The sequence below is a fragment of the Alosa pseudoharengus genome, unplaced genomic scaffold (genome assembly GCF_046254945.1).
Source record: "Alosa pseudoharengus isolate Yale_2024_CS ecotype anadromous, Long Island Sound unplaced genomic scaffold, YU_APseudo_1.1 YU_APseudo_1.1_scf_23, whole genome shotgun sequence".
NCBI lineage: Eukaryota > Metazoa > Chordata > Actinopteri > Clupeiformes > Clupeidae > Alosa > Alosa pseudoharengus.
Genome location: NW_027468685.1, coordinates 32,736,135 through 32,756,105, shown reverse-complemented (window position 1 = coordinate 32,756,105; position 19,971 = coordinate 32,736,135). Strand labels below are relative to the sequence as shown.

The 19,971-nt window shown below is 39.6% G+C and overlaps 1 protein-coding gene across 2 annotated transcripts in view; it reads right to left on the bottom strand.

Moving 5' to 3' along the window:
- Nucleotides 1-19,971, bottom strand: part of slco2b1 (solute carrier organic anion transporter family, member 2B1) — a 250,698-nt gene that overhangs the window by 87,151 nt on the left and 143,576 nt on the right. For both annotated transcript variants that reach the window (XM_076302397.1, XM_076302396.1), the window contains 2 exons: nucleotides 6,658-6,847; nucleotides 606-756 (listed from right to left, as the gene is read on the bottom strand). In XM_076302397.1, coding sequence (XP_076158512.1) covers nucleotides 606-756; nucleotides 6,658-6,847 — 341 coding nt within the window. The remainder of the gene's footprint in view (nucleotides 1-605; nucleotides 757-6,657; nucleotides 6,848-19,971) is intronic.

Sequence of the window (19,971 nt, the reverse complement as noted above, 5' to 3'; positions counted from 1 at the left end):
ATAGACTTGGATGTCTTCAACCCCACCCCCCACCCCCACCCCCATGTATAACTGGTAACTACTATTCTTTTAACTGCTAATTGCTATTCTTTTCCTTAGCTTGCCTGGGAAATTGCATTACATTACATTTAACGACTACGACAACGACTAACAACATGGTAAACAGCAATTCTCTCAACAATTTTAGGACAATTTAAAAAGGTAGGTAGGGTACAGTAAGAATAAGTGCATCAGTGAGTGCTGTTTTTAAACAGTTGAGTGTCAGTTCAAGACAGGTGGTAAGTGCTAGGATCAGCAAAACTAGTTGTAAGTAGTGCTATGAGAGGAGATGTTCTCTGAAGAGCTGGGTCTTCAGCAGTTTTTTGAAAATGGAGATGTCCCTGCCCTTGTAGGAACTGGCAGTGCGTTCCACCAACGAGGAACAACAGATGAGAAAAGTTTGGATTGGCTTGAGCGTACCGGTGGCAGAGCTAGACATTGTTCGTCTAAGGAGCGCAACGGTCTGGAGGTAGCGTATGTCTGTATGAGGGCATTCAAGTAGGCAAGCATTCAAATTATCCCTGTGAAAGTGTATTGAATGGAAAGAAAATATACTGTATACTCACTACCACATTCCTGGTTGTGTCATCAAATACTGCTGTTTTGCAGCCTGCATGGCATGGAGACCTAAATTCCACACCATTGGATCCACAGACTGGATTGAAGGCTTCGTCTGAGCAAGAGCACGGCACACTGCAATCACTGGAGTTATTTTGCCTGTAAAAGAGCGTAGGCAGTAGGTAGCTCATTTTGGTGATAAACATACCTAGCCAGGTAAACCAACTCATTCATGAATTGAAAAGTCTGCTCACTCATGATTGAGAAACCATTCCAGCAATTGCATCGCAATGGGTGCTAATTTTGAAACCATTGGTCCAGCCTAACCAATCACATTGATCAGGGATGCATAATTTTACTTCTTACTTTACCTTAACTTCACAAACTGACAATAAACAGCATTGGCAGTCAGGAAACAATGTATGTGGGTTTACCTTTGCATTTACACATTTACTTTACATTTACACATTTTTTATGTTTGCAGGTGTTGCTACTACCGTTTACTACAGCCACTTTCAATTTTGAAGCTATAGCGTCATCCCCTCTCATTGCTGATTAGGCAGGTCTACCAACCCATTGAAATGTTAGTGAGCTATGGTGTATCTCCCTCTGAAAGGAGATCTAGGTGGGTGTGATCACCTATCCAACCAGAAAATAACTTCACCATGGTGCCTATGAGTTCAAATAATAGGTGAGTGCAGATGCATGTAGGCTATACTCTGCCAATCACACACACAACATTTTTAGTAAAGCAATGTTTAGTGGAATCCTGGTGTTGCACTCACTTTATCATCAAAATACCAACAAGCTGTTTGATGTTGCACTCTTTGCTCTTACCTTTCATTTGAGACCAGGATTATGCTTCTTCATGTGCAGTAAGCATTTGATCGTCAGTATGCATTTTAGATAACCAAAAGTCCTATGGGGAGTTTCCATAGGCATTTTACAAAACGCATGAGCATACCTTGGCAAATAATGGTCTAAAGCAATCATATTTTCATTCTATATTGATCTACTTTTGCACGCAGCTTCACAAGACCTGGTGCTAGGGCTCAGTTGTGTTTCTAAGTGATATCAAGTGGCCTAGAGGGCTGAAATGTGGTCAGTTCAGAGATGCTTGTAATCCGGCAGAAATAAAAAACTATACAACTATATTCTAACCTCTTTAACTCTGTGTCAGTACATCACAGTACATCGTTATTCTGACTGTTTCCTACGAAAACTACAGGTTCTCAGCTTTCTCAGATGGTACACCCAAAACACACCCATGAAACGTAAGAACACCCAAGAAACGTAAGAACAACCCATTTTGAACAATGAGCCTGGCGTCTAGCAAACCCATCACGTCATCAATATAGCAATATTGAACTGGACATGCCCTATATGTGCTTATACCATAGGCTTCAGACCATGCATTTCAGACCGTCAACATAGGGCCCTTAGTGTCTTGGCAGAGGCATCTAGATTTTGATTTCAAATCTCCAGCTATCAATGGTATATTCAGATAGTACAGTGTTATTTTCTTGCTAGATTTTGAGAAATCTAAATATCATCTTTTGTTTACTTTTCACAGCCGTTTCAGACGTAGCCGCACAGATTTGTGGGTAGTAAGCAGCTTCAATGATACAATGCTATATTCAAAAACGATCATTATGGGGGTAGTTCTAAAGCCCTATTTGGACGGGATTAGTTTTACGGGGAGACGTGGGGTAAAGTAATTATTACCAGAGGTTTTAGTCCCGTCCGAATGTGACATGTCAGTAATTATTATCAGTAATTATGTCAGTAGAAATTATGGCCAATTTTACCTTATGTAAAACGGTCTGGAAAAAATACCTCAGGTAATATTAATCCTGTGCGAATACGACCCTCTGTAAAAATTTAGATATTCCATCATATCCTGTTTTCCGCAATTTTTGAGCATGGAGGCGCTTGAAGAAGCACAATGCAAGGCAACCACAGGGTGATGATTTTGCCTGGTTATGTAAAATATAGGCTACCAATGTAATCAACAAGGAGGATGAATTTGTGTGATATTTTTTCAGCTGTAGCCTGTAGAATACCCGAGGCTCACCACAAACATTTCATTATAGCCTACAGTTGTCCTTGACATATTTAGCATATGACAAATAAACTTGAACTTGACACTGAACTAATTACTCCATGTTGCATGTATGAATGCGATATTAGGAAGCAACATAGCACACACATAGCGACAGGAAGGTGACGGCAGTGTGTAAATTGAGTTACCCCTTCCACCTTTGATAGAATACAGAGGTTTCATAATCCCGTGTGAATTGGCCATTTATATTACAGACGTCCTATGGTAAAATTACTTTACCCCACGTCTCCACGTAAAACTAATCCTGTCCGAATAGAGCTTTAGATATCTTAGAAGGCAGGAAAAGAGAGTTAGATCGGTTTTGAACTGTACTTGTGGCCTCGCTCCCCTATTAGATATTTTAAAAGGCAGCATTTTTTTTTACTGTTCAAATGATTTTTGAAAATCATTAAAAATACACAGTCTAAAAGTGTGGGTATAGTGGTGAAGTAACCATCACATCCAATGTCTACCAACTAGCTAAGTTACTGCCTGGGAAGTATAGAGAGCGCTTACAGTTAATTTAACGTCCTATTAACCCATAGGCAGTGTATAAGAGCACACACAGTGTAAAGCTTGCATTACTTGAGCTTCCTGGGTCTATCGCTTCAGTAAAGTAATTCAGTAAACTAAATTAATCCATGCTTTTGTCACCTCAAGGATTGATTATTGCAATGCTCTATACCCTGGCTGCAATAACACCTGTCTAAAGAGCTTACAACTTTACAAAATGCAGCTGCTCGCACACTCACTAGAACTAAAAAATATGAACATATTTCCCCTTATCTTGGCATCTTTACACTGGCTGCCTGTTAAAAGTCGCATTGACTTCAAAATATTACTTCTAACATACAAAGCCATTAATGGCCAGGCACCAGAATATATTAAAGATCTCATAGTCCCATATAACACACCCAGACCGTTACGATCACAGAATACTGGCCTTCTTGTAATTCCAAGAATCTCAAAAACTACAAATATACCTCTTTACTGCCTCCCATAGTTAGGTATGGTGCGGTGTGGAACTTCACCCACCTCAGGGATTTTTGGAATGGACCACCCTGCTGAGTCCTCGTGTGACTGGCACTTCAAACGCTGGACTATTTGAACTTTCTGTTACTAAATCATACCGGATTCGTAATCATCCCACCTCTTGTCTTATCTCCAGACTGCCAGTGAGTGTAAAGAACTTTGTTGGCGTTGCATCGGTTGTGGAGTTTCACGCGAGTCATCATTGCCCCATTTATTATATTTATTAATTTGTTTGTTGTCTGTTTTGTATGTCTTGGTGTCACGGGTACGCTGGCGACAACGCCGCTCCGTCCGGCATCTTTTTCGTTTGTTATTTCTTAAATGTAGTTCTATGTCTTGGTGTCACGGGTACACGCAGGCGACTACGCCGCTCCGTCCGCTATTGTCTTTGTTAGTCTATGTGTCAATGACAATGTCTTATATGTGGAGTGCTTTGGGTTGCACTCTGTGCATGTTAAATGCGCTATACAAATAAAACTGACTTGACTTGACTTGTAACTTTCACCTCAGGTGCTTTAAACACCATGTCCTATTCTCTACACCTGACTATCATATGCATTTGTCATGTATACTGTCCTGTATTGACCCTAGGCAGATGGGTCAGGCCCTTGAGTCGTGGATCTGCTCAAGGTTTCTTCCTATATGTATCTCCAATTCTAGTGAGTTTTTCCTCGCCCCTGTTACCCATGGGCCTTCTTTCTTTCTTTTCTTTTCTTCCTTTCTTTTCTTTTTTTCTCTGATTGCCTACATTCTGTAAAGCGCCATGATACATGTGTAATGTTTTGGCGCTCTATAAGCACAACAAATTGAATTGAATTAAAACAGGATCTGGAGCATGTTACACTTGCGTTGCAGATTCAGGAAGCTGGAGCCTGTGTGAGTAGTCACTGGCTGCAAGGCAATTCATTATGCATTTGAATGCCAGAAAACCATGAGGGGCTCTTGATATCTGCTACAGTACAATTAACAGTTTTATTCCCCAGCCTAAACAGGGTTGTACACAGGCTTGTAAAATAGCATCTGAGCATGTTTTGACGACCAAACGATCATACCTTCTATGTTAACATTAAGCCAATTTGCATTTGTTGTTAAATGACAATAAATGCTTTTTTTCTGTGATGCCTTTTAAATGATATGTTAGCATATAAAATGGCCCTATTTTGACAATGTAACAAATGGCCCTATTTTGACAATCGAAAACTCATGGTCTGAAGTGTATGGTTTAGGCACATTTAATGCATGTCCAACCCACTAATTTGATGGCAGAATAAGTAATCAGACGCTAGGCGTATGGTTAAAAAAGTTGTTCTTAAGTTTCTTAATTAATCAAGCAAGGGGCGCATAAGAGCAGTGTCACTGTCTGTGTCTTTAGTTTCACTGTTTTGGGACTTCCAGTTTCTTACTAGTGTCTTACTCTAGCGTCTTGTGTATTTGCTTCCTGTGTCACTTCCCAGTTTTCATGTTCCATGTGTTTCCTTGTCACATCCTGTTTCCTTCATTCCAGTTAATTGTGTCATTGTGTTTTGTCTGTCTCTTTATGTTTGATTAGTTTAATTTGGTCCTTGGGTAAAATATAATGTACGTTGTTTTGGACAAAAAACATCTACTAATACATTTAAATGTAAACATATATATAAACAAATGCAATTTACTTTGGAGTCACTGACTGTACTTTTAAGATCTTGTCTTTGTCTTGGTCTTTGCTTGGTTATTGTAATTTGTCATGTTGGTTGCTCTGTTCCTGTTTATCTCTCAAGTGAGTAAATATCCTTTTGAGTTTATTTTGTTTATTGGGTGAGTTGTGCAATTGGCTCCTAACTTCTGCTAGCATCGTGACAAGCACAGTGCATTGGTATTTTGATGACGAGTAAGCACATCTCTGCAGAAGGAATCTGCTTGCACTCGCGACCATGCATGTAACATCAGGATACTACCAATACTTGTTTTGCTAAAACAAGTGTGTGTGTGTGAGAAGCACGCACCTGTACTCGCCTAGTATGTTATTTATTTTCGCAGTACTGACTGAATGACATGGGGTTTCAATCGAAAAAATAGCCTGAAAAAACTTACCCCAATAGCATTCAAATTACTGAATATACATCCTAAGAAAATTCATGAAAACACACCAGCACAGACTTTTTTCATTGCCTGGGACTCTGTGCTACAGTGCGCTCTAAACATAGTAGAGTAATACTGTGCATTTCTACCTGGCGCCACAATGAGCCAGGTGTAAGATAGGGTGCTTAGACTTTTATACATGTCCACGCAAGTTTGTAACTTTATTTTATACCTTAATGAAACAGGAAATTATGGATTACTGCTTGAAATTGAATCACTTTGATTACCTTAATAAAAACAAAGTTTCTGTTACATTTTGTTTATACGTTTTTTTAGGAGTGCCGATAAATGAGGCATGTGTGTTTTTGTTTTAAAATATTTACTTCTTTATAACGATTTTTTTCTTCTCAAAAAATTGGCTTCCCTTGGATTCTCCATAATGGTTTAATTGTGAAACAAAGATGAAACATCATGCCTCTTTTTACTAATATTTACCAGTGGTGGCAATACATGTGGGTGTCACTGTATCACCAGCTTTATAATCTTAGATGAAAAGATGATTTGAGTGTCACTTCTCCCTTTTCTGTACAATCTACAATGCCGAATACAGCAAATTGCTCCCTAGCCAGACATGTTGTGGGTTCAGTTCCCAGCTGCCCACCGTTGTGCCCTTGAGCAAGGCACTTAACCCCGAGTTGCTCCGGGGACAATGCCCCTTGTAATGTAATTGACATACAGTATAAGTCGCTTTGGATAGAAGTGTCTGCTAAATGAGTAAAAAAAATAATAAAGCAAAAAGTCTCTGGAAATTGAGAAATATAAAGCTTCTGTCAATACTGTAAAGATGTCAATATAATTGAGATACTTACTTGGAAATATTTAGTCCAGCAATTGATTGTGTGGGACAGCCAAGGAAAAGTAGGGGCACAGCAAAAATGATGCAAACAAGGACAGAAACTGTGCACATTAAGGCCGACCCTCTTACAGAAAGACCAAGTCTGCGCATAATCAGCCCTCCAGTCATTATGCCCAGAGTAGCTGAGGGAATAATCACACCTCCTGAAACAGAAGATGCTTTACATAAAAACTGAGAAAGAGAGAAAGGAACAATTGGAGAAGAAAGGAAGTAGATATTATTCTGTACACACAATAAAAAAAATTTTGTAGATCAGTTTTGTATTATCCATAAAATCCCTGTTTTGTAGACATATACTTATGTGCTCTACATATTGTTATGTGCTCTTTAGAAGGTAAATTATAATATTTGCACACCTATGAAGTAGTTCTTCTTTTTTTGGCCATATCACACTTCTACAGTGGGCAGTGCTTCGACTTGGCCAGCTTCCCTCGCGGTCCGCGCACGATGTATCACGCGACTTTAATTTGTAGTTTTCCAGTAACGCTGCAACAACCCAAACAACCGGCAGATGTCTCAAGTGAGCATGGTGTCTCATAAAAAGAAATGAAGCCTGGAAAACCCTACACAGACTTCACTACAGACTTCAGCAGACTGGTTTAGAAATAATTTAATAGCCAGAAATATGCCTGCCCTAATAAAGAAATATTTGGTTAACTGCGAGTGAATCCCGTTTGCAGCCGTAGAAGAAACGCAGGACAAATTAAACATTTTGGTTTTCTCCGAGTACAACGATGATAGACAGACATCATTTGGACAAAATATAGAGCATATTAACCTCCGTTGCTCAGCCAAATGCCTTCCTGTTACGTCCTGTTATCACGGAGTTACAGGCGATAAACGATTTTTGATGGTCACAAGTTTACTTCATTAGGGACTGTTCGTTATTTATTTAAGGGGCTACCGGAGGAGTTTTGGGAGCATTAGTCCAGAAAGACGTGACCCTCCCTCGCCAGCAAGACATTTTTCTATGACCCTCCAAAGTGATTATGAAAAAACGCTTGACCCTCCCCTTCAATTTATTGATGCCTTCTGTAGGCTACTGGGTCAATTTGGGAGCTTGCATGCTACCACTCCTTTCTTAAAATGCCTTGAAAAGGCTGTCGTTTGCACAATTTCATAAATACTCACCGGGACCGAAACATAGCCTACCTGTCAACTTTTTCCGGGTTTATCACGTACTGTATTTGAACTTTTTTCCCCGTCTTAGGAGGAGCTGCAGGGCCGTCGCAAGGGGGTGCGAGGCCCTGTGCGAACTTGACAGGTGCAAGGCCCTTTTCACCCTTTTCTTGCATGAAATTATGCGACGATGCATTTTAACTCATTGAATGCCAAGCTGTTTTTGGAAGCTTTGTCCTAGAGTGCCAGCAATCTAGACCATTGTTGATGATTTTTGTACAGCCACAGCATATTCTGTGTTATAGCTATGAACACATAAAATGGCTCGTTTAACCTGTTGAGGAGTGAATTCTTTAAGACAATGCCGTTCCCCAGAGAGTGAATTATTTTCCTGGCTCCTTCTAGAATTCTACGCGAACGTTCTATAGTTTCAGTGTTCTTATTGTTTAATGGCAGAAAAGTCCCTGAGGGTAATTGTTGCGTCATGTTATAGAACCTTTTTCGAAAACGTTCTAATCACATATTTGTGATGGTACTCCTAGGGGCCCAGCTGCATCTGATCACATATTTGTGACCGTACAGGTTAAAAGGTGAGACTTTAAGCTCTCAGTGGGTGCAAACCGTGTATTTCTACACGCCTCTTTTCTTGAGAAATCCCAAGCTAAACAGTGGCTAGTTTTCATCAAAATCGCTGTTTTTTTTTCTAGAAATGGAGATATAACATCTTTCATGAAATATTAAGTGTTGCCTGTAAACTTTCTGGGAAGTGATCAGCGAAACCTGGTGAGACTGCCACCTAGTGATAGACCCACAAAAATGGCCTGGTTTTGAGATGACGTGCATGCGTCACTGATTCGACCCAAAGCGGCAACCGAGTTATGATAAAATGTCCAGATAAAATGTCCAGATTGTGCGTTTTCATGAGTTTTCGATCGTCATATATTTCATTTCCGTTCATCACAGAGTTCCCAAAATCACATATAAGGTGTGTTAGTGTGTCTAGTTTCGTAATTTTAAAAAAAAGCTGGTAACACTTTATTTTAATGTGTCGCTGTTACAGTGTACCTACCTAATTAGGTACAGTGGTACAACCTGTGTAACAACATGTACTATCAGGTACTATCATTGTACTTGCATTATGTATTTGTGGGTACCTACATATAGTTGTTACATTGTAATACTGAGTGCTTTTACAAAACTTTGCCAATTTGCCTACATTTTCATCAGAGGCAAAGAGCTGACCTGAGACCTGCTAGATGGGGTAAATCTGGTCATGATAGATTTAATATACAAACCATTCTTAGCTCCAGTCAAGGCCTCATTGTCTTCAGTGTACATGTAACAGCTGTGCTGCTACAACCTTGTTACTCTTTGATACAGTGGAATAAACATATTAAGTGTACCAGTTAATTACTTACATGTACATATGACATGTATGTTGTGTCTTCGATTTCTTGGAACAGGTCTACTAATTCACTACAGTACATATATCAACTGTGTTGGTACACACTTATTGCTCTTTGATACAGTGGCATAAACCCATTAAAATGAAGTGTACCAGTTAAGTACTTACAATTACATATTACATGTATGTTGTGTCATTGGTGTCTTGGAACATGTCTGCCATTACCCTACATACTGTAGTACATGTATCAACTGTGTTGGTACACATTTATTACTTATTTGATACAGTGGAATAAACCCATTAAAATAAAGTGTACCAGTTAAGTACTCACATGTACATATTATATACATCCTGTCAATGATGTCATGCATCCTGTAATTGATGTGTTGAAACGTGTCTGCTGTTACACCACACAGTACATGTGAATTAGTAGACCTGTTCCAAGACACAACATACATGTCATATGTACATGTAAGTAATTAACTGGTACACTTAATAGGTTTATTCCACTGTATCAAAGAGTAACAAGGTTGTAGCAGCACAGCTGTTACATGTACACTGAAGACAATGAGGCCTTGACTGGAGCTAAGAATGGTTTGTATATTAAATCTATCATGACCAGATTTGCCCCATCCAGCAGGTCTCAGGTCAGCTCTTTGCCTCTGATGAAAATTTAGGCAAATTGGCAAAGTTTTGTAAAAGCACTCAGTATTACAATGTAACAACTATATTTAGGTACCCACAAATACATAATGCAAGTACAATGATAGTACCTGATAGTACATGTTGTTACACAGGTTGTGCCACTGTACCTAACTAGGTAGGTACACTGTAACAGCGACAAATTAAAATAAAGTGTTACCAAAAAGCTGTTTATCATAGGCTATCACGAAACCAAACTACAAAGGCAAACACTTTAACAGGGGGAATTAATTGGGCATGAATCATGCTGAACGCTATTTGTCAATGAGTTAAAACACACATGAAATTCAAACTATTGATACATTGTGCACTATGGACACTGGTCTGTAGGCCACCATTGGACAAATAAATGACATTGACTCGCCATATCATGGTGAGTCAATAAAAAAAAATATCTTCTTGCTTTATGCCGCAAACTCAGCAATGAAATCATATGCCAGCTTGCAGGTAGCCTACGTCTTTTTCATTTCATAGAAGGGCGGATGGATGCAACCACGAGGACAGCAATGAGTTGTTAACAGACATGAACCAAGACATATAGCCCAGCAGCAATCTATCTAAAATAACACATACTTGAAGTACCATCATGATATGTTGTCAAATATTGAAGTCGTGGGAAGTTTACATAATTTAAGCTGTAGGATGTTTCATTCGTCCCCCTTAAATAACTCTTGAACGGTTTTGTTCAGAGCTATACATGCAACTGCTTTCGACAAAGGACAGATGTATGTTGCTAGTGACAAAATATTAACTTTCAGTGTTTTACGATGTCTTTGTCATGGGGAAGTGTTTTTCCCCATGCATTTATTCTAGGCTACTGTCAGTGACTGCCGCGAGAGAAGCGGGTTCTGTGTTGCGTTCATTTCAGTGACTGACGCGAGAGAAGCGGGGTCTGTGTTGTGTTGCGTTGCGTTAATTTCGAATATCGAGTATTGGTTGGAACCGGGACTATCTTTGCGATTTTCCCGGAATCGTTCAAAAGTTTAAATTTCGATTCCTAGTTTCGATTCCCAGTCTGCCGACCGGAAGAAGAAACGGCTGAACACCAACGAAGAAGCGCATAGTTCATAGAATTAAAATTCATGGAGAAGGTCAGACTATTTCATTCACAAAGCAGGGTTCTCGCGGATCCTTAAAAAGTCTTAAATACAACTGAATTTTCAAAAGAGAGGTATTAAATGTGCGTATGGGACCGCCAGCGAGTGCAAGACAGCGAGTCATGTCTCCATCCAGTTTCGTGTATTTAAAACGCAATTGTATAAGTGACTAGGCTATTAGGCTACGGGAGGAAGTGAAGTGGTTGCAGAGTGAAGATGTTTTTCACGGGTTTGGTTAAAGGTGTGAAAATGGTAATAATACAGTAGGCCTATGTACAAAATAATATGCCTGACGTTTTTGTGGTGTAGCTGAGGCCTGAGAGATAGACGGGTAACCTACATGGAATGAGGGAGCCTACGGTAGAATAAGCGGGAGAAAGAGTTGGTAAGCCAGTTAGCGATAGGTTGGCCATATGTTCTAATTTAGGCCGGACATGGATTTTAAAAGCCCTGTCCGGCGTCCGGCGCAGCCTCAAGTCGGACGCTCATTTGTTCTCCTTTTTTGAGTTGCGCTTGGCATCTGAAGTCTTTGCTCGGACGCAGCATCGTTTCACAAACTATGGACGCGAAGACTGCTGGTCAAATTATGTGCAGTGCTTCGCAATCAGGAGGAAATACTGTATATGTTAAGTTGATCTGTTTGCATCTTTCCAGCGTGTGTTGCTGGCCTAGGGAAGAAAATATCTATCTAAGTTATAATAGCCTACCTGTAATATCTGCCAGCAGCTTGCTTGCCAGCGTTTCCCAGTAGGCTAGGCCTACTTCGCAAAAGTTGTGAAATATATATATTTTTTGAATGTCGGCGAACTGCTACATAAAAAAAAAATATATGTGCGTTCACAGGGCTCCAGAGTGCGACCAAAATTTTTAAGGGTGCGACTAAAAATTTTCCTGGGTCGCACTGGTGCACCTAATGTCATAAGGTTGAGCGCCTACACCAGCCATCACCAAATGGCGGACCGCGGTCCGAGTCCGGACCGTGACGTGATCCTATCCGGACCCAGACCATAATAGCCTAATTTAGATTTTCACATAAGATTTCAAAGCTGCGCTAAATGTTTCGTTGGTTAGGATAACAGCATTTACTTCAGGAGCTTCAGGAACCATAATTTCGCTTGCTGCTAATCTGTGAATTCTGATAAAGTCGAGTCAGTGAGTAAAGTAGCCTACTATGGAGAAGAGACTGAGCGAGGAGAGGAGACGGGACGAGAAACAATCACATGGATATCTAAGTTAACGCTAAGTAAGTTATTTTCAAATAATCGATTGCTCAAAGAGGAGAAAGCTAGACAGCGAGAACAGAGCTTTATATAACGATACGGGGGCAATACCACGCAAAACTGTCACGTCCGTAACGCCAACTAAATATGGATGTGACAGTTTTGCGCGGAATTGCCCTGAACCTCTTCTATATATTCTGAGACAGGCGATTTTAAGCGCCAATTTGAAGCACCTCTACTAGACAAAGCATATATTTTGAGCAAGCATAGGGTAGGCTAGGCCCATTCAACAGTGAACTGAGACCACAGAATATTTTATGATTTTATATTTTATGATTTTAGGAAGGCAATATGATTGATCCACCACAATCTAGTTAAGCCTACATGCATTCACTGCCCAACAACGTGATATTCCTGGGTTTCCAGGATTTCGGGTCAACATAAAAAAAACAAAAAAAAATAAATTAAACTTGCTGATTAATGGGTTCAAGGAACCAGCTGTGGAATATCCATCCTTGTCTCAGCTCAAATTTTATTTTGCTGTCTGCTACAATGGCAGCGCTCGGGGAGCAGTGAGGGGTTAGGTGCCTTGCTCAAGGGCACTTCAGCCGCGGCCCACTGGTCGGGGCTCGAACCGGCAACCCTCCGGTTACAAGTCCAGAGTGCTAACCAGTGGGCCACGGCTGCCCTTTAGGCTACTTATTAATTGCATTGCATGTAAATGCAATGGACTATTATCGCTGTTCTTCTTAATATTATTGCATTGCATGTAAATGCAATGGACTATTATCGCTGTTCTTCTTAATATTATTGTTATTCTTGTTCCGACCAAATTTGACGTTCAAAGGCTCTAAAACCACTGAACCATTCGACGTCATTCAACCACTCCTACAAAGGTCTTGTAATGGAGATTTGTTCTATGTTTTTTCACATTTGTGAACTTTATACTTTTTTAGATATTTATGATAAAAGAGCAAGAAATTCTCATAGAGTTAACATTGACCGCCGTGGCGGCAACTTTTAGCATTATGACGTGACCTGCAGCTGCAGACAATCAACAGCTGAACGCGAGCTACTAGGCCTACTACCACTGGAGCTGTGAATCTTATGAACGTCCTCTCTTCGCCTGCTGTGCCGTGGTCACTTTATTTGCTCGTAAAACTCTCATTCAGAGGCACATTTCTCTAATTACAGTCAAGGTAAGTGTTGTGGTTTTTGGTATTGGAGTCATTCATGTCGTCAAATATTATGTTATGTAACGTTAAGTTGTATGAAATGATGGGTCTCAAATAGCTAAACTAACGTTATAACGTTAGGTCACGTTAACATTATAACGTTAGGTAACGTTAACGTTAGTGAAATAGTTAACGTTAGCACTTTGCTACGTTGATGTTATTTAAGGAAACCCACTGTTAATCAACGTAAATATGTCGTCAACTTTACAGTGACCGGTTAGCTGTAGGTTTCAAAAGCTAACGACAATCAAACGTAATGCACTAACGTTACATTTGTTATTAGGCTAACCAGCAGCGTTTTAACTATAACCAGAGCCCATCTGTCTTCTCTGCTAGAACATTAACGTAGGCCTACAGATAGGCCTACATGGCTCTGGTTCTATTCAACATCAGGTCACTTTCCACAGGTTTATAGAATCAAGCACCTAGAATAGATTATGAATGCAGACTACATGGTGCTTGATTAGGCTATACTGTGTGAAGGGACCTGATGAAACCCATCATCTGTTTCATTCATGGCATGAATAACGTTACTCATTGTTGATGGTCATAACGTTATAGCTTCTACCGTTCACATTTAGTTAAAGCTAAGAAATATGTTACTGTTTTTATTTTACCAAATTTTTAACGTTGTACACCGCTTGTTTGTGTATCAAATAGGCCATGACTACGTTTTCATTCTATGCTCCTGATTCTTACGTAGCCTAAGTAAACACTATCACGGTATGCTATCATAGTTCGTCTATTGATGGGTTTCATCAGGTCCCTTTCCACAGATGTATACAATCAAGCACCTAGATTATGAATGCATTTGGTGCTTGATTATACTCCTGTGGAAAGGGACCTTATGAAAGCCATGAATAGGCTACTGTTAGGACAATTGCAGACATTCCTTGTATTGTTTTGGCATAACTGTTAAACTTGTTTGCTTTTGTCTTTTAGGTTCCAGACCAGACCAGTGGTGATGACCATGTATGACATTACGTGTGTGCCTGTCTGTGTGCACACCTGTCAACCATACATCTCTGACAATGTTGCTAGCAACATACTAACATACATTCTTACAAACATGTAACCATATCTGTGCACATACCATTTAACCATACTGAGACTTATCTGAGATCTACCCTGAGACATTCTGAGAACTATATTGTGTGAGGACTATACTCACTAACTATATGTTATATATATATATATATACACACAACTGTGATTTTTACTTCAAGCTTACATTGGTAAGTGTTCATTAGTGTATTCTGAGTATCATTCTGCTGTATTAAAACAAAGAATGTTGATCAATATTGAATTGACCATTTATTTGTACTGACTGTCATATACTCTTAGCTAACATCTAACCAAGTAAGTGGTTTTCAAGAATACTGTAGGACTGTGTAATCTGAATAATCATACTGTAAGTAATATAATGTTATACACAGCAGTTTTTTTTGCATTTACATGCAATGGTAATTCCCTGGAATTGCATTTTCTAGTTGTTATTCTTCTTCCGACCAAATTTGACGTTCAAAGGCTCTAAAACCACTGAACCGTTCGACGTCATTCAACCACTCCTACAAAGGTCTTGAAACGGAGATTTGTTCTATGTTTTTTCACATTTGTGAACTTTATACTTTTTTAGATATTTATGATAAAAGAGCAAGAAATTCTCATAGAGTTAACATTGACCGCTGTGGCGGCAACTTTTAGCATTATGACGTGACCTGCAGCTGAAGATAATCAACAGCTGAACGCGAGCTAGGCCTACTTAGGCTAGTGACAATGGCCCAAATTTTTTTAGATACCCCTACCGGAGGTAGAACTAAACCCAACAATGTTTTTCCTCATCTCTAAGGTCTCCCATATATGAAATGGATTCTTAGCTAAAAATATTTTACTGCTAAGATTGTTAAATTAACAGATATTGTTATACACCCCAAAACCAAAAAAGGACTAAAATATAGCCTGTCCGTATTGGAGTTAAGGCATGTAAATTAGTGCAGATCAATCACACAAGCTCTGAGACCTTTGAAACTTGGCATGTTTATAGTCAGGAAGTTGCTTTACCTACTAGAAAAGACTGGATGTGAATATCTTAATGTATGGAATGAGTAGAGACATGTAAACATACACCTAAAATAAGCGGACATGCAAAAAATGAATATCTATGCAGAATGTTTTCATTTACTTTGTGGCTGCTTTGCCAGGGATTATCATAGAAACACATATGATAGCTTGTTGGAAAGGTGGGGTTGTACTGAATCCAACAATACCAAATATATAAATATAGTATGACGAATTAGGGTGTTCTGTCACTCAATGTATGAGGTGTCCAAAATGAAAGAAAACGGAAAACTGGCAAAATACAGTCTCAAGTCCAAATCACATTATCAGTGGTGAGAAGAATGTTGACAAATTCATTGTTACTGCAAGGTAAGTTACATAAGGTAAGTGCTGCTCTATATTTACATTTAATAATGATACATTTCATATGTCCCAGTATTAAACAATTCATATGAAACACAGATCCAATTGAATCAGGTTAACATTGGGATGGAACACCTTTATTAAAATATTTATATTCACTTGAATTTTGTTTTGGTCAAGTCATTACTGAATAATGAAAATAATATTGTTAGCTTTTGTCTGTCCAGACCAGCAGTGGACAGTAGAGCCTACACTGCTTACTTCACCCCTAAGTAGCTAAACAGTTAGTTGTAGAAACTACTTTCCCTAGCTAAGAAAGTACTTAGCCCTCTGACCAATGTTGCATGTGTAATTCAACTTTATTTGCATTTCAATGAAAATTCTGAAATGTATAACATTTTTCCTTTTCACTAGTCTTTTGAATTATGGAGAATGTCTTACAGGCATTGGATCCAAAGCTTTGTATCATTTGTGGAAAACATTTTGAAAAGGGCAAGAAAAAAGATCCCTATGTCCAAAACCCCACAGTAGAAGGCCTCCAACGCATACTTACCCTTGCTCAGCAGAGAGAGAGATGGTGATGTCCATAAAACTCTGGCTCCATATACAGATGATATTTCCTCCAATATCAAAGTTTCATACCATGTATCATGTAGAGCGAACTACTGCAGTAAGACAAAAATCAGTGAGCAGCAGCAAGTTGCAAATGTTGAGAGTGAGAGCACATCTGCACCAAGAAGGCTGAGTAAGGCTGACACAACATCATTTCAAATATGGAGAGATTGTTTCATTTGTGGGAAGGCCAGCTCTAAACCAGAACCTCTGACAGCAATTTCAACTGGAACAGGCGCAAGTACCAGAGACAAGGTCCTTCGGGCAGCTTCTGAAAGGCTTGATGAAGATAAAAAGGGAGATCCAAGGTCTAACAAGAGCCAAGGAGCAGGACCGGAGCACTCAATGCTTAAAGTGATTTTTATTAGTGCAAACTGACTAACGTTCCGACGCCCATGCGTATTCTTCAGAGTCAAAACCAAAGATGATGAACCAAAGAGGATGAAGATGTACATCTTTGAATTCTTTCATGCCCAGATCTCTTTGCATATGATACCAAATACCATAAAATGCCTTGCACACTACATATCTAAATTAAATATAGCAGAAGCCATAGAAAAGAATACAAAAAGCAGACCAATGTCTATAACAAAGCCTTTATTAAGCTCACTGAAGACATTGATAAAACAGTATTGTCCAAAGGTATGAAAGTGAGGACTCTCAACTCATTCACTGATAGCTATGAGAACATACTAAAGACCATTGCTGAGCAAGAAGGTGTGTCAACACAAGAAATATAGATCAAGGACAGTGGTGTCTACATCCCAACTGTTCTCACTTGAGACGCTGAACATGGAATTGTTAATGCAGCCATCAACAACTTTTACCAAAATGAAGACACCCTGGATGGGAAGCATACAACTCATGTTATGGCGTCGTTGTGTTCCGAAGAGGCCAAGTCTCCACAGCAGATAAATGCCTATAGCACAGGTTCCACAGAGGTCCCTCACCACCTTAAACATGTTTGATATGAATGGAGATAAACTTTACAGGTACATTTTGTCCATTCTTTTGTCCATTCTTCACATCCAGGGTGTCTTCATTTTGGTCAAAGTTGCTGATGGCTGCATCAAAAACTCCATGTTCAGCAACTCCAGTGAGGCCAGTTGGGATGTAGACACCACTCTCTGTCCTTGATATCTGGTCTGCTGCAACAGATATGACAAGTGCCTGACTTCTGTATAGGAAACACAGTGCCCCATTGCACTGAGCTCATTGATGACTGGCTTACTACCAAACTCATGATGTATCAAAATGGAAGGTCCCAGTGCGATTGGCGTATGGATGTGACAGCTCTGTTCAATGAGATGATGACAAATTGCGATAACACACAGATTCTCCTTTGAAACTGGGTCATCATCACATGTTTGGTAATCTCTGTGGGCATGTTAATCAACACACCAGTTCACAAGTCATACAGGATGTTGGGTACATATTTGCTGCATTGGAAACATAATAGACAGTCACTGCTGACATATTACTCACTGTCATACTCTACCTGATCCATGCTTTCCCTCAATATGTCTGCCGCCCTGTGTAATATTTGGATTTTATGTCTGTGAGTTTAGCAGCTTCCCTCAGTGCACAATATGGTCATACTATCTGAGCAGATCAGATCTGACTGTCTTGGACGTGGAACAAATGCAAGCCTGTCTTTGTGCTGTATCACCTTTTCCTTTAGTTTCCAGGATCTATATTTCTTGTGTTGAACTATGGACACACCTTCTTGCTCACCAATGGTCTTTAGTATGTTGTCATAGCTATCAGTCGAAGAATTGAGTCCTCACTTTCATATCTTTGGACAATACTGTTTTATCAATGTCTTCAGTGAGCTTAATAAAGGCCTTGTTATAGACATTGGTCTGCTTTTTTGATTCTTTTCTATGGCTGCTGTTATATTTCGTTTAGATATGTAGTGTGCAAGGACATTTTATGGTATTTGGCATCATATGCAAAGAGATCTGGGCATGAAAGAATTTGAAGATGTACATCTTCATCAAGCCTTTCAGAAGCTGCCCGAAGGACCTCGTCTCTTGTACTGGGGACAGCCGTGGCCTACTGGTTAGGGGTTCGGGCATGTAACCGAAGAGTTACCGGTTCGATCCCCGACCCAGAAGGAAAAAAAGGAAAAAAGGTGGGGGAAGTGGTTGAGCACTGCTCTTCCATGCCCACATCCATGGTGCCCTTGAGCAAGGCACCTAACCCCTCACTGCTCCCCGAGCGCTGCTGTAATAAAGCATCTCACTGCTCTGGGTTAGTGTGTGCTTCACCTCATTGTGTTCACTGTGTGCTCTGTGTGTTCACTAATTCACGGATGGGATAAATGCAGAGACCAAATTCCTTGTATACGCAAGTACTTGGCCTATACCTGTACCAGTCGAAATGGCTGTCAGAGGTTCTGATCTAGAGCTGGCATTCCCACAAATGAAACAATCTCTCCGTATTTGAAATAATGTTGTATCAACCCTACTCAGCCTTCTTGGTGCAGATGTGCTCTCACTCTCAACATTTGCAACTTGCTGCTGCTCACTGATATTTGTCTTACTACTACTATGACAGTAGTTCACTCTACATGATATGAAACTTTGATTTTGGAGGAAATATCATCTGTATATGGAGCCAGAGTTTTATGGACATCACCATCTCTCTCTCTGCTGAGCAAGGGTAAGTATGCGTTGGAGGCCTTCTACTGTGGGGTTTTGGACATAGGGATCTTTTTTCTTGCCCTTTTCAAAATGTTTTCCACAAATGATACAAAGCTTTGGATCCAATGCCTGTAAGACATTCTCCATAATTCAAAAGACTAGTGAAAAGGAAAAATGATATACATTTCAGAATTTTCATTGAAATGCAAATAAAGTTGAATTACACATGCAACATTGGTCAGAGGGCTAAGTACTTTCTTAGCTAGGGAAAGTAGTTTCTACAACTAACTGTTTAGCTACTTAGGGGTGAAGTAAGCAGTGTAGGCTCTACTGTCCACTGCTGGTCTGGACAGACAAAAGCTAACAATATTATTTTCCATTATTCAGTAATGACTTGACCAAAAAAAAATTGTGAAAAAAGTGAATATAAATATTTTAATAAAGGTGTTCCATCCCAATGTTAACCTGATTCAATTGGATCTGTGTTTCATATGAATTGTTTAATACTGGGACATATGAAATGTATCATTATTAAATGTAAATATAGAGCAGCACTTACCTTATGTAACTTACCTTGCAGTAACAATGAATTTGTCAACATTGTTCTCACCACTGATAATGTGATTTGGACTTGAGACTGTATTTTGCCAGTGTTCCGTTTTCTTTCATTTTGGACACCTCATACATTGAGTGACAGAACACCCTAATTCGTCATACTATATTTACATATTTGGTATTGTTGGATTCAGTATAACCCCACCTTTCCAACAAGCCATCATATGTGTTTCTATGATGATCCCTGGCAAAGCAG